Here is a 16,010-nt window from a genome sequence, read left to right on the forward strand (position 1 = left end):
TACGCCAGGTGGAAAAGCTGACATTCTGCATTTCTAACCAGCTCCCGGGTGACGCCGAAGCTACCGGTGGGGGCCAGGCTTTGAGGAGGGATTGACGGCATGTCTGCTGTTATTTACTTCAGCGGAGTCAATGTTCTTTCATCACAAACACTTCTCGTTTGAGACTAAAACAGAACTTAAAGCTGGCCATGCCCAGCGCCGCTAACCTGGAGCCTGACTTCAGGAGTCCACACGTGGGCTAGTCCCGCGTGGGCTCGGAGAGGCCATTAGTGAAGATGGGGCAAGACGGGCAGCCACGTGTGGCCAGAGACCACGGAAAAATGTCCTCCCAGGGGACCGACTGGCAGGGGCCCGGCTGCTCCAGGCCTCGGAGGCACCTCCTGGGGCGCACAGTTCTGGCTCTGTGGGACTCTCTTGCGGGGTGACCCTCCCTTCTGCTTCCTTTTCGGTTGCTATTTCACAGATTCTGCGTGGCAGCATTAGAGCTACTGGTGTTACTCTGGACACCGGAAGGAAACGGCACGGCCGCTTTCTCTGCTGCACGCTGCTCACTGGGCTGCTTTTGTGCAGGGAGCCTACGGCTTGACAGCGGGTTGAGGACGGGCGGCTTTATCACCTCACACACCTGTATCACACACAACATCCACTCCGAGCAGGGCACGGGGCTCCACCCACTGGTTTTTACTCCCCTGGCCTGGAGTTCGAGCCAGAAGGGCCCCTGCTCTGCTTAATATAGGATATTTACAAGAGAAACGTGGTCGCGGAGGGCTACAGAGGGCAGGAGAATGGGTCCCGGGGAGCTGAATTGCAGTGCAAGTGGTCTTGGGATTTCCAAATGTTTCCTTCTGCTGCTACGTGCTTGCTCGCTCGCTCTCTCTCGTTTCTCCCTCAGCCCCTCTCTAGCGTGGGGTGAGACCGAGCTGGCCTGAAACACAGCGGCATTCCCATGAGCAACGTTCTTTGCTTTTTCAGTTGCTTATATTTTTATCCTCAAAGCAGATGGAGAGGCTGTCAGAAGAGGCAGCAGAATTGGCTTTTTTGTTCTGCCTTTCATGTCAGGTTTTTAAAAAATTTTTTAATGTTTATTTATTTTGAGAGAGAGAGGGAGAGAGCATGAGCAGGGGAGGGGCAGAGAGAGAGGGAGAGAGACACAGAATCTGAAGCAGGCTCCAGGCTCTGAGCTTCCAGCACAGAGCCGGATGCGGGGGTCAAACCCGTGAACTGTGAGATCATGACCTGCGTCGAAGTCAGAAGCTTAACCGACTGAGCCACCCAGGTGCCCCTCGTGTCATGTTTAAGTCGAAATATCTCTTTAAATCAAACTCTCCAATTTAATGGAACCATAAACCCTGAAACAATAATTTCACAGAACACTGGGGAACTCCCCCAAACCCCTCTTGGCTATGGATATAAAAATGACGGTCGTCTCTGGCACCAAGAGAGAACACAAGGCTCTGCCCAGGGCTCATCACAGCCCCAGTACTATCAAGGCAGGCTGAACGAGAACCCCGCCACGGGATGTCCTTCCCCACAGAAGCTGACCTACAAGAGGTGACAGCAGTATGAAGGTGACAGAGTTTGCCATGGCAACGTGCTGAATGGCCAAGGGAGCAGCAGGAAGGAACACTTACCTGAAAGAGATTTTGGAATGGTTAGGAGGCTTTCATGCACCAAGGGGTCATCAGCTGCGTTGACCAGCATGAGAGGCACATAAATCTGCAACAGGAAAATAAAGGAGAAATAAATGATCGATTCCCTTTCTTAGACCTCCCTCTCCCCCCGAGTCAAGGCTCAAATTCAACTACCGGACATGCCTTTGAAGCAAAGGGAAGAGGGTTCCTGTTCAGTCCACTGCACGAGTGGATTAAGGCTGCCTGCCTGTGTTCCCTGGCGGTGGCATGAACCGTAACTGCAATCTGATGGCGGCCTGGCAGGTGTCCTAGGGGACCCACGTGTTCTGATGGAGCCTGGGTAGGTGCTCAATGGGGCTCACCGGCAAAATCTTTCTGATGAGACTCCCAGTATTTCAGGTTAGCCCACCTTTCAGAAAAGTGACCCTACAGAGAGTTAGGTACACATTCATTCCGTTTATACTGTGGGGAGGACAAATGGAGGGTGCTCCCTTCCAGACAAGGGAGATTTTCTAGGGGAATCTGAAGGGGAAAACCAAGAGTAGGCTGGTGGATATTGGGAAGCTCTTAGTGGGGTTGCGTTCAACATCCATTGTAGTAAAATAGCCTTTTTCATTTTAGGGGAGAAGGGCTGACGGGCACTCAGACGCTACGGACAGCCGCACCCGGGCAGCACAGAGACTGGCTGTGCCAACCTGGCGGTCTCAAACACTGGTCTAGACAGCTCAACGGTTCTGTAGTGGCTTCAATGAAGGCAGCCAGAGCCTGGGGGATGATGCTAAACCAGGAGGGGTGGCCGATGTGACAGACGGCAGGACCGCAATTCACAATTACGTGCTTCAGCTGGGTGAGCAGGGGGCCGAGCCACCAGGTGGACATTGACAGGGCTAAATGGGAAGTCCTGCGCTTGAGGGAAAGGAGCAATTGTACAAAGAATGAGGAGAGACTGGTTTGGTGGTGGTGCAGGTGAAAACACGGGGTGCTGATGAGTGGCCACAAACTGAATTTAATCCACATAAAGTTTATGGCAGCTGCCAGAAACTGCGTTAATAGAAACCTGCCCATCTTGCCAGCACACCTGTTCCTCATTGTTCTGATACAGAAATACATCTCTTTTCCTCTGGGCTCACCAGATCATGGCAGGAACTTGGAGGTTTAGTCCTAGCCGCCACACTAACAAAATGCACAATGGCCGGAAAAAAAAAAAAAAAAAAAAAAGTCCAGAATTGTAAGAAATCTACACAGATCTATGAACGACCATGGCAGGAACCAGGCAAGATTACACTGTCAAAGGAGACTTAAAAAAAAAAAAAAAAAAAAAAAAGGGCGTTGCAGTAATTTTAAGGGCTTTTACATGGATACAGGAGCAGACTAGTCCCGCTCTGCACCTAGGGGCAGCTCTGGGATTAATTTACGGAGGCCCCAGAGGGCCAGAGTTTGGTTCGCAAACAAAGCCCAAGTCAACAGCTACCGGGGTTCGAGCCTCAGGAGGTTGGGGAGCATGCTTGTTGCACGGGGTGTGAAGTTGGGGGGAAGTCATGCTGCTTCTGAGCTGCTGCTACCTCTGAGTCCGTGCTGTCACTCACCCTGTGCAGGTAGCGCATGCAGCTCTCCTCCTCATAATATTCCTTCAGGGAGCTGTAGCCGTGGAACTTCCTGGGAAGGAGAGGACGGAGCCACACTCGTCACAAGGTCGGATGCAGAGTGGATTTTATCACTGCTCCCATCCCACGCTGACACGTCACATCAGTTGACAATACAGATGCACCAGCGTTAGGAGTTAGGAGCTCTGGCTTTGGTATCTGGGCTCAAATCCTGACTCTGCCACTTACGGGCTCCATGACCTCAGGCAAATTCTTTAACCTCTCTGAGCTTCTCTGTAAAATGGAGCCAGGGACAGCACCTTCCTTAACGGCACTGAGATTTATGGCATTAAAGTGCACACCAGCACAGAAACTCAGTGTTATCTATAGTATTTATTAGCACAGGTTACACACTTCGAGTCAGTATAAAACCAGATGTCACCGCAGACACTAGGAAAATGACATTCAAAGGCATTTATGAGAGCTCTTCTTTTCAACAAAATTCTTCCTGGCCGAGTAACCCAGACCACTGTGAATTGGAATGCAATACGTATCAGGTAATGGGCATGAGACAGAGATTCAGTTACTGATTTCGTCCACCCACGGAGCAGTAGTCAGAGATAAATTGACATTTAACCAAACCTTTGATGTTCCAGAATGAAAGTCCTGTAGGTTTGCTGTGCCCTGTGCCCTGTTCATCCTGGGGCTCTGACACCAACAGGCCGAGTCACCCTCAGGCCAGGGGATCTTTGGAAACCTCTTTCTGATGCACATTAGGACTTCTGGTATCTGAATGGTGGTTTTGTTCTATCCTGACTGGCGTCTTAAAGATATCATGCCTCCCCTGAAGATGTACATCTCCTCCACTGCCAGGCCCCAGAGACATCTCTGCCTGGGAAGCCTCCAGAAAGTTCAGGCTGCACTGCCAGGGTCTACTCTGCAGGGAGTGGCTGAGCGCAGACATCACCTCTGGGCCACCTGTCTGCATGCAGTCAGTCCCTTTGTGGTCCCAGAGGGCCAGGAAAGCACTCCAGGCCTCCAGTATTACTGGTGACCTTCATGAAAACTGCTACGATCCAACACCATTCAAAAGGAAGGGCTTTAGGGAGAGTTGAACACCACTCCCTCTGGGGCTTAACAAAATTCAGACGATCGATGGGGGAGTTTAAATGTTTGGTTTCTTTCTTGTTAGTACCACAATAAAGTCGCATTTCCCATCTTCAGCGAGAGTGGGTAGAATCCATTCTCAACTTCTGAACACACCAGTGATTTTCTAGTTTCTATTTCCTTTGCGTAACTGTTAACAGGTTTATTTCAAGGTTGCTTGGTGTAAGAAAGCTACTAAAATCCTGTAAGGAAGATAAGCACCCTCAGGTCAATATCTGCCTATCTACTGGGTGAACAGTTAGCTTGCTTTAGATCATGCCTGAAGGTATCAAATAAAAACGATGTTGTTTTTAAGGAGAACGATGAGGCCAGAGATCAACGTAACGTTGCCTTTTCTAGCTAAGGCTAAGCTCAATCAGAAACTATGGGTGCTAGGAAGGAAGACAATGTCAGGGTCTCAGCCTCAGGTGCCTGAAGGGAGGGGGCAGGGAAGGATAAAGGACTGAAGTGGGCAGGGTTTGTGTATTACACTCAGGAGAGACTTCACTGCCCCAAAGAAAGAGGCTCTGTTTTCTTGCAATGCACAGCCCTCTTTGTCTATTTCTTGTTTTTTACTTTGGGTAGAGACACAGATAAGTGCAAGAAATATTTCCTTCTCCTGCAAATGCAAATTACGTGGCACCTGATCCCTGCCCCAGGGTCAGAGAACGGCAGGTGGGGTAAGGGCTGTGGACAACTGGGGTGTGCGCACCCCAGGTCCCCAGTTTTCAAGCCCAGTACACCGCACAAGAATGCAGAATGAGTGGTGAGACCTTCTTGTTTTCTAAGAGCAACTAGAAATTTGGATTTTTCTGTGCAGTCTTCAGTTTTTATTAAACATTAGACATTTATTCAAAGGAAAAGAAAAAAAAGACCTTAATGCTGAAGTGGGCAGAGGAAAAGCCCTTGAGCTGGGCAACGCCGGCCTGTAGCCCCCACGCCTGGCGCCCTGCCCCCTGAGCATGGACACACCTCATCACGTTGTCATCAATCTGCATCAGGGACGTGGCTGTGTAGAGGCGGCTCAAGTCAGTGTCCTCCAGGCTCTGGGGTTTCTTAACATGGTCTCCGAAAAGAGCTTGCCTAGAATGAGACACAACAGCAAACAGAACAAAAAGCAGATGACGAACCAAATCGTGTTGTACATTTGGAACACCTTACAATTTTATTTTTCAGCTCAATAAAGCTGAAAAAAACATGTAAAGGGCAGATGATAACCGTGAGCAGAGCCTGCTTCCTTTCCCCAGGGGGTCAAGCCAGGAGAGAGTATCTGACAGGGGATACAGGACACGTCGGAGAGACATCCCTTCAGCCCTCAGAATGTTCCAGAGGATGAGCTTGCAATGTTGATTTTTGAATAAATGCAGAAAGATGATTGCCAAGGTCTTGTTTTCCTTTTCAGAGGCAGCTAGACAAACTAAAGAGCGTGTTTGAGCCTAGGTGAGTACTGTCACCCTTGAACAAAGCGGGGGTAGGGGTGCCAGCTTCCAGCGCAATCAAAAATCCACACAGAACTTCTGACTCCCCGGACACTTAACTATTAATAGCTTACTGTTGACCGGAAGCCTTGCCAAGAACCTCAGACAAAAAACACACATATTTTGTATGTTACATGTATTATGCACTGTATTCCTACAATAACGTAAGCTAGGGAGAAGAAAATGTTATAACAAAATCATAAGGAAGAAAAAATATATTTATAGTACTGGACTGTAAGAAATCCACAAGGGGTGCCTGGGTGGCTCAGTCGATTGAGCGTCTCACTTCGGCTCTGGTCATGATCTCATGGTTGGTGAGTTTACCCCACATCGGGCTTGCTGCTGTCAGCGTGGACCCCACTTTGGATCCTCTGTCCCCCCCCCCTGCCCCTCCCCTGCTTGTGCTCTCCCCAAAAGAAATAAATGCTTAAAAATAAATAAATAAAAAATCCACATACAGGTGGACCTGTGCAGCTAACACCCGAATTGTTCAAGGATCAACTATATTACGAATCCTTCACTGAAGGGGAGGGGAGGTCTTCGGAAGGGATCTATAGTGAGTGGTGGGCGGTCAGCCAAACAGTGGGGGGCGAGGGCTCACCTTTACACTGGTGTTGACACCTCCCCTTTCTCTTTAGGAGCTGTTTCAGTCACTTAACAAGGAAGACATTGGAAATCCCATTTAGCGCTGGGGCAAATCAACTGCTGTCCAACGTGTTAGCTAAAAAGCTTACGTATACTCCGAAGAATAGTCATTTCTATTAAGAACGAGATCCATCTTGAGAAGGTGATAATAAAGGTAGAGATCAAAACACACACACTTAGACCTTCGTCCCCTGCAGGGTCTCAGGCACATAGCAGAAGGAGGGCCGAGTCTGCGGTCTGGCCCTCCACGTTCTGGTGTGTACTCACTACCCCTCTCAAAGAAGAGCACATTTCTTTAACATCTTTCCCCCAAAAAGATTATGAGGAAGATTGTATACCTACAGTTTAGAATTCACAATTTATTATTATTTTTTAGCATTTCTTTAGTATTATGAACATTTGTTTATTTTTTTGAAAGACAAGAGACAGAGCACGAGTTGGGGAGAGATAGTGAGGGAGACACAGAATCCGAAGCAGGCTCCAGGCTCTGAGCCATCAGCACAGAACCCGACGCAGGGCTTCCACAAACCGTGAGATCATGACCTGAGTCCAAGTCAGATGCTTAACCGACTGAGCCATCCAGGCACCCCTAGAACTCACAGGTTAAAGCGCCCCTAACATTTCTAAATGTTTGGCTTTCTGTAGGAAATTGAAAAAAAATGTAAATACACCTAGAGCACATTCAAAGGGTTCCCTCAATTTGTTAAGAATTACACGATGGACCTTCTGGACTGATTAATTAGTGGCAAGACTAGGCCCTGTGGCCAAACAAACGTTCCCTGGGAGGAGTCCCCTCCCCTTCCAGAAGTGTGGAAGGCAGACAGAGGACCTACACTTGGTGTCAGAGGCTTGGCTTCACCCCTTCTGGAACGTCAGCAAATCCCCAGCCCCGTGTGAACCTCAGCTGAGCCACACCTGACTCACAGCTGAGACCCAAAGACCACCAGCTGAGTGAAAACAGTTTACATCCGGTCAGCCCAGGGGACAGAAGCCTCCTTTTGTACCTCCACGCACCAGTCACAAGGGCCTAGCAGCTTGGCAGCCTGAGGGGCCTGTGAGCACCAGCCCTGCCCAGACTCCACGTGGATCCTGCCCAATCTGGGGCGCCTGGCTAGGGCAGGCCAGTACCGTATTTTCTTTTAACCACTGAGATCAGTCAGATCGCCTTTCCTGGGGTGGCATCAAAACCCCTCTAAAATTGCTCCGTTTGCGTCCCCGTGATGTGCCGGGCTCTGGAGGTGGGGGAGGTGGATCAAACCCAGCCCAGGCCCTCCAGCGTTTTACAGTTTAGTTCAAGACACCGGGGAAGCAACAGAAAAACAGTTCGGGGGTGAAGGAGTTGGCTTCACAGAGGAGCACGGAGATGGGCCTAAAGTATGGGTAGACGTGACAGGAAGGGCATTTTCGGCGAGGCCCCGGTGGCGTGGGAGAGGCCAGAGGGCGTGGGACCTCCAAGTGGCCCAGTCCGGCTAGAGGGAAGGCGGGTGCAGGGGAAGGGGGAGGGACGGTGTGACTATTAACAATCACGACGAGAAAGCCATCGCCAATACCTACTGACCTGTCCCGCACGCCGGGCGCCGCTCCAAGCGTGGTCAGGGGCGACCCCACCCAAGCACTGTGAGCAGGAGCGAGGCAAGACCGGCATGGGGAACACGCAGAGGCGTGCACGAGAGCAGCCTAAGGAGAAAGGTCCCCAGACCATGACAGGCCCCCTCGGGGTTGCTCTAGTTTGGGCGAGAATGGCGTAGAATGGTTCCTCGTCTTGGGTACGTGGGGAATCATGAAAGCAGAAAGCGAGCTGGCGAATTGGGTAGCTCGGGACCCGTTTGCTTCTGAGCGAGTCACAAAGCGGTCGGCAGAGAATCTGCAGCAACCCTGCCTCTCTCGTCCTCCTGGAGAACCGCGAGTTCTGGCCTTCGTGACTCGGGAATGAGCTCAGAGGGGAACGGTCTCCTGAGAGGGCACGGAAGGCGACGCACCTGTGCGAGAGGATGATCTTCTTCATGTTGTCCGCCATGAGGAAGTTGTAGAAGCGCCGGCACTGGTCCCACTGCATGAAGGTCTCCTGGGCCCTGAAAGAACCACGGGGGGGGGGGGGGGGGGGGGCAGTGAGAGACCGCGCCCTGGAAGTCGCGCTGGAGGATGTGCAGCCGGGAGGCCTTGCAGGGACCCGCTAGCGGCACGCGCTGGGGCCCCGAGAAGGTGCTCACGGCACCTCTCCCAGGAGGAGGAGGGCACTGGCTCCTGCCCCAGAACACGGGTCTCTGCGGGGTGGTCTCCAGCTCTCCGCAGGGCTGAATGCAAGGCCCCAGCGGGGAAGCTCTCTGGGGGCACAGGCTTTGTGGGTGGCAGTCCCGACACCCCCTTGCGGCACAGTGGCCTTTCTCAGGACCGGTCAGTACTGGCATTTGAACACGTCCATTCGGCTTCCCACCTGGCCAGATGGTTTTTCTGGCTTAGTGAAGGAGTACGTAAGGGGGGTGGGGGTGGGGGTGTGGAGAGGCACAGTGCAGGGAAAAACCTAAAAGAACTTCTCGGTCGCTGTTTGAGAGGCAAAGGGAAAGCACACAATGGTGGGCTTTCTATTGATTAGCCTTAGAATGTTTAAGGGGCAAGGAAACGGAAGAAGACGACGGGCGACCCACCCTCCCTGGGCACGGGTGCGGAGGCTGGTTCTGAAGTCTTTTCTCCCCCTCAGGCTACGGTGCACCGGCAGCATGACTAGGCCTACCTGACCTGAGGGCCACCGCCCGAGCCCCAGCAGTAAAAGGCAGGTAGTATTATCCCCACTCTAGATTAGGAGACCACCACGCACTCAGGTCAAGGGAAAGTGCGGCCTTCTCTGCGCACCTGCGCAGATTTCCTTGGCCACACGACAGGTGAGCAAACACCCAGTGTGCTAATTCCCACCGCCTGGCTCGGCCCTCCCTGCTCAGTGCTCTCTTCCCTGGGTGTGAACCCAAACATCACCGGGTCCATGCTAACTCCCACCTTGCAGACGTCTGGGTCTCGAGGCCTGCTTCCACTCTGGGGGTGAACCCGGGTGTCACCATTCCTACGCGGGGTCCATCGGTTTCCTATCCCAGATGGCCAAAGAGGGGACGGGGTGGTTCATAGGTTTTTTTTTTTTTTTTTTTTTTTTTAATCCAGAAGAGTTTATAAAAGTTATTTCCCCCCAAGGCTGCCACCCTTCAATTTTGGAACGGCAAACATTTCCCATAATACCGTGGTTAAAAAATAAGGGGTAGTGGGAGGTTAAAAGCAAAAGGGTTTGTGGCTTTAACGGTGTGTGACATGCTCATAAAACGTGGGCTGAAGTTCACATAAACCGTGGGAAAGCTAACACTGCCTTCAAAGGTCAAAAGGCCATTCTATAAATGCACGGGGGGGGGGGGTCCCCAAATGCCGCAGACACAGAAAGGATAGGCCAGATCACTGTGGGTGGGACCCCACAGTGGGTGGGGTCCCCAGGGATCTGGACACTTGCCTCTTGGTCTGAGCGAGGAGGAAGGAGGGAAGTCACCCAATCCATGAGCCAGAACCTGCTTCCTCCGCTGGCATCCCCTCCTCTGACCTTGGACCCAGGCTGCCCCCTCCTCAGAGAGCAGTCTCATTATCCCAGCTTTCTCTTGCCTTTGTCCGTTTCTTCCTTTGCTGCCTTCGTAACTGCTTTGGTTAGCACGTCCTTCATATTAGAGGGAATGCAGAAGGCAGGAAGTGGGGAGGTGCTGACCATAAACGTTAAGACCTGAACGACAGCACTGCGGAGGCTCTCTTGACTGAAGATCACAGGCACCACTCACTGAGAGGCTCTGGGGGACGCACAGGGGCCCTGGGCTTGAGGAGGACAGGGAATAAGGATGCTGGAACCATCTCCCTCCATCAATGCTGGCTGACGCTGATTCCTAGCATCTCTGCTTTACTGCTCAGCATACACAGGGACTGTCTTTCACCACCTTTGTGTATAAAATTAAGGAACTGACACTTAATTTTATACTGGTTGAATAAAACATAATCAAGGGCAATGTGTTATAAATGCATTCATTCCATATATTTTTTAAAAGGCCTCATTTCTTCAATCCCAACAACAACAACATATGGAAGGAAATCCGAGAGGAGAACCTATAGACTAAAAGAAACTTACGAGACAGATCAACAAATGCCATGCATAGGCATTACGTGGATCCTGATCAAACAAGCCAACTATTAAAAACCTTCTGTGAGATAATCAGGGAAATCTGAACGCTGAGTAGAAATGGGATATTAGGGAATCATTCATTTCTTGGCATGATAATGGTACTGTGGTTACATAAGAAAAAGTTCTTAGAGTCTTTCAGTGCAAACTAGTAAAGTATTTTCAGATGAAATGATATGATGCCTGGGATTTGCTTTAAAATAATCAGCTTCTGGGGTAGCAGGGTGTGCCTGAGCTGTGGAGGAACGAGAGTGGCTGTGAGCTAGGCATTGCTTAAGTGGGTGATGGGTACCCGGGAATTCAATATCTTACTCTTTTTACTTTATATGTGCCTAAAATTTCCCATCATAATGAAGGAGGAAGAAGAAAAAGAAAATAGACAATTATTTTAGATTATGAGCTACTGAAAATTATTTGCCCTGCTGAGGAGATCAAAGTTCAAAGAGATACAGAGAAAAGTTGAAGTTAGTCTTAACCGGGTAACTGTGAGCCTCAACAATCATTCTCAGGGACGGCAAAGAGACCGGTGGGTCGTGTGGAGCACAGCACAGTTCCCGTTGAGGCCGAACTCCCATTTTGCTGCCCTGTTTTTGCAGCGAGAGGAGGCAGGAGGCAGGAGGCAGGAGCAGGCTGGTGTGGCAGATGGGCCAGGGGCCTTAGGGCGGGCGGCGGCATGAAGGTCTCACGAGACGTCCAGGCCACCCGGCTGGTGAGAGTCGGAGCAGGGACCTGAATACCGCCCATCCGACCCCACCACATAGGTCACCAGACTCTGCAAAACCACTTCACCCCACCAAGCCTCATCTGACAGATCAGGGGGTTGAAGGAGAGAATCCATTTCATACTGATTGCTCTATGGCTGAGGTAGCTAGACAGCTTTATCACAGGCCCAACAGAGGACTTTAGTGGTGTTTCGCTGCTCCTGTTAATGGTGGATGTGGTGAGTGGAGAGCTGGCCAGCTGGTGGTGGTAAGGGGTCTGGATCTGGCCCTGGCTGAGGAGACCTGGGGGGCGGGCAGGCTCCTGAGAAAGATGCGGCGTGTGTCTCCTAAGGACGGGACAGACGTCTGCCTGGAAACCAAGGCGAATGGATCAGGAGGGGAGAGAACACTCAGCTGAAACCCTGACAACATGGCGGACGGACTGCCAGCAAATGGGGAAGGACAGGGAAGGACAGACTGTTGAGGTCTTGGGTAGTGACAGGCCCCCGGGCGGGCCACACACACAGGGTGAACAAAACTCAGAGGAGAGCAAGCAACATTTCCCAGGCATCGGCAGGACCTGCTGACATGGGACCAGGACTGGAAGGAACCCTGTGGAGGCTCCTGGGTGGCTATGAGGGAAACTTCCAGCAAGAGAAGCAGAAGAGTGCTCTCTGCAAGAAAACACATTCCTGGGTGGAGCCCAAGGTCCAAGGTGGAAAAATATGAACAGAACATTTGGGTGACATCTGGCAGACGTTGTTTGAAGCAAGCCACAAATTGGGCACCAAAGACAGGGGACTTCGGCTCTCCAGACAATGAATGAACCCTTTTACTTGTCCAAACAGCAGAACCTCTGTGTTCTTCTTTTAAAAATATTTATTTTTAAGAGGGAGAGAGGGAGAGAGAGAGAATCTCAAGCAGGTTCTGTGCTGTCAGTGCAGAGCCTGACACGGGGCTTGAACCTATGAACCATGAGATCATGACCTGAGCCGAAACCAAGAGTTGGGTGCTCAACTGACTGAGCCACCCTGGCGCCTCCAAACCTCCATGTTCTTGGCTTGTCTCTAGATGGCTACGTTCTCTACGAGAGAGAGGGGACAGCAGGATGGGCTCCCTGGGCTGAGCCACCAGGAGAGTCTGGCCAACGAGGGCACAAGAGAGATGTGTCATAATGAACAGCCAGGAGAAGGCTCTGAGTCCTCCAGGAAGGCAGGTTTCATCCACTTCAGAAAGAACCAGGACGACTCTGCCAGGGCTGATGCCTCCAGAGAGTCACAAAGCTATTCTGTCATCGAGACTGCAAATGAGAAGCAGAGTACCTCCCAAACCAGCATGCTTCACCGGGACATGTGTGGATTTTGAAAGAACTTTATCCATCCATCTGTCTACCTACCTTTTATCAAAACAAACAAAGTTCTTTTAAAATGCCTTTGTTTCTGATCAATGTAATGTTAAATAATAAGATATTTTCTGCACTGGTTTCCCAGCCACCTGCTGGTGAGCGGTTTCTATTGGAACAGTTATGAGAGTTTTAAAAGGTGTTGTGGGTGGGGTGCCTGCTCAGTCGGTTAAGCATCCGACGGCGGCTCAAGTCATGATCTCGTGGTTTGTGCGTTTGAGCCCCGCGTCCGGCTCTGGGCTGACAGCTCAGAGCCTGGAGCCTGCTTTGGATTCTGTGTCTCCCTTTCTCTCTGTCCTTCCCTCCCTCATGTTCTCTATTCTCTCTCTGTCTCTCAAAAATAAGCAAACATTAAAAAAATATTAAAAAGATAAAAATAAAAGGTTGTGGAAGAAGACGGATTTTTAGATCACTTAGAAGACGATCCAAAGGAAGCAGGCATCCACAGTCACGTTCAGGGCAATCCACCGGGGCAGGGAGGAGCAGAGCCAAGCACTTCACGCTGCTGGGGGGCTCTGCTCAGAGAAAGCTCAACCTCCCAACTCAGAGTTTGCAAAACGAGTGGACTAAGCACTGATTAAAAGGAACTGAAGTCGGAAGAGAATGAGCTGGGGGAAAGCACGCACCTAACACCCAAAGGAATTCAAGTCTCCCGGCTCAAGTAAATTATATCTCAGAGTGCTGAGACCCTGCGAGGGCGGCCAAACATCTTTTCTGTGGTCTTCGAGAAAACATGGAGGATGAGAATGAGACGCAGGTTCTGTGAACCTGGGCACGCGTGACCCTAACATTCCAAAAAGGGACAACAAGGCAGGCGTGCTACAAATGAAGACGTGGGGGCGCCTGGGTGGCGCAGTCGGTTAAGCGTCCGACTTCAGCCAGGTCACGATCTCGCGGTCCGGGAGTTCGAGCCCCGCGTCGGGCTCTGGGCTGATGGCTCAGAGCCTGGAGCCTGTTTCCGATTCTGTGTCTCCCTCTCTCTCTGCCCCTCCCCCGTTCATGCTCTGTCTCTCTCTGTCCCAAAAATAAATAAACGTTGAAAAAAAAAAATTCAAATGAAGACGTGGACGTAGGCAATATTACAACATACCTTGAACGTAATGTGCTAAAGAAACTTTAAAATCAAACCATGTTAAGCATCTCCTGGCATGTTATCACACCGGTGTAAGAAAACTGTTTTTCTCTGGGGAGGGGAGTTTCTCTTCCAAGTTTTGCCTATCTACAATCTTTTATTTTTTTCTTTTTAAAAATTTAATCATGGTGGTAAAAAAAACACATACCATAAAATTTACCTCCTTAACCATTTTTAAGTACACAGTCCAGTAGTGTTAAGTATATTCACAGTGATGTGTCATAAATCTCCAGAATTTTTCCATCTTGTGAATCTGGAAGTTTCTATCCGTTAAACTAGGACTTCCCATTTCCACCATTCTACTTATTTTTACATAGTTGCGCTCCTCATTACTTTTTTCATGTTTATTTATTTTTGAGACACACAGTGAGAGGGAGAGAGAGGAAGAGGGGGAGGGGCAGAGAGAGAGTTGGAGAGAGAGAATCCCAAGCAGGCTCCACACTGTCAGCACAGAACCCAATGTATCCTCACTACTTTAAATATACACGTTCTTTTATGTTACACATTCTCTGGTTTTTTAAATGTAAAATCTCCCTTGTTTTCCACTGTGATTTGTGGATAATATTTTATGACTATCCCTCCTGCTGGACAGGTGCCGGTTATCTCTAGCTTGGGCCTGCAAGATAGTCGTACTGTCCTGGGGGCAAAACCAAACAGCCTTGAACGGCGTGGCCTCTGGGAGGAAGGACGGTGGAGCGTCTGGTCTGGAGAGACCCAGGCAGGAGGGCTTCTGGCTGGCAGCTGGTTCAGGGGACAGGGCTGACCTGCGGAGAGGTCATCACCTCTAGCTAGTTCAGCTTGAGAGTGCAAGCGAAAGAAAACCATCTCTGCACTGGGACGTGGGCCCAGAATCCTTCATTCCAGCCAGCGGGGCTTTGGGGCAGGGTGGGGCACGGAGCTCAGACAAGGGTAGGGACTGCCAGTCCCCTCTCTTGCCTCATCAGACTATCTGCCCTGAGGATGTCCTTTTATAGGAACGGGATTACTACGTGAAAGGGTCTGTCACCCTCATTTCTCTGAGAGGAAAGAATTAGCAATAAAGAATAAACAAAAACCCCCCAGACACTAAGGGCAAGCCATCTGGTCAGCTTCACACCCCAGTGGTGGAAAAGCCAAGCATTCTTCCAGGCTGGAGTTCTGCCCACAGAGCTTCGTCTAAACTTAGCAGATTCTCCCCCCATGCTTGGCCCTGATGCAAAATTACTGATTGTTAAAACCGGCATACAGTTCTTGCACTATAAACACAGATCCGATGAAGGGACAAGTCTATAGAGGGACTTTATGAATGACAGCCCTTGCTTTTGTCATAGACGCAGCCATAGTCTGGGGTTTGCCCACGCAGAGCAAACGAGAGAATATATACGCCATTTGGCTGGAAAGCGATGTCTGGTGTTCTCTGCGGCAGGGAAGCTTGCGGAAAGCACCGTGCTGAGACCCAGCGGTGCTCACACGCTTCCCCAGCCAGGAGCCGACCGACACGGAGACCTGGGAACTTGTCTGTTGTCCTTTAAGGCCCCCCCCCCCCCCGCACCTGGACCCTGTGCCTACCCTCACCTCCTTCCAAGAGCCCTCCCCTCTGCCCTCCTCGCTTGACTGGGGACTTCCTGGGCACCCAGATGCCTAGTGTGGAATCTATTAGTGACGCGTATCGGTTGGTTTGCTGCTTTGTAAACATCCTTCTACTGTCGAGAACTGCCGTGAGGTCCTCAGACACAGGCTGTCTCTCATCCCCCAACTGCAATGACACGCTTGGATTCGAATCGTATTATTATCGGCAGATTCTGCAATGCCAGATTGTTGAGGGCTCCCTTAGGAATGAAGACGCGATTTGATCGGAAACCAGCCCCCAAAAAGGCTTTCCTTCTCTTTTCTTTAAGCTCCATGAGGGCAGGAAATTTTTCCACCTTGTTCCCGGCTGTGTCCCTGTTACCTAGAAGGGTGTCTTGGCCGAAGGAACCAAACGAATCAAGGAACGAATTAACCTGCAGGTAATCTTCTGGCACCGCCACTCCTGGCCGATCGCCACTCACTGCACGAACTTAGAATCAAGAGTCTTTGCAGGAACGTTTCAAATGATTAATTCAACCAGAGTTACAC

At 50.6% G+C, this 16,010-nt stretch overlaps 1 protein-coding gene across 1 annotated transcript in view; it reads right to left on the reverse strand.

Moving 5' to 3' along the window:
- The window catches only part of ABHD2 (abhydrolase domain containing 2, acylglycerol lipase), a 104,674-nt gene that overhangs the window by 6,329 nt on the left and 82,335 nt on the right, over positions 1-16,010 (reverse strand). The window contains 4 exon segments of the mRNA XM_045448685.1: positions 1,632-1,716; positions 3,218-3,287; positions 5,333-5,443; positions 8,463-8,555. Coding sequence (XP_045304641.1) covers positions 1,632-1,716; positions 3,218-3,287; positions 5,333-5,443; positions 8,463-8,555 — 359 coding nt within the window.

This window comes from Leopardus geoffroyi, chromosome B3 (assembly GCF_018350155.1).
Source record: "Leopardus geoffroyi isolate Oge1 chromosome B3, O.geoffroyi_Oge1_pat1.0, whole genome shotgun sequence".
Taxonomy (NCBI): Eukaryota; Metazoa; Chordata; class Mammalia; order Carnivora; family Felidae; genus Leopardus; species Leopardus geoffroyi.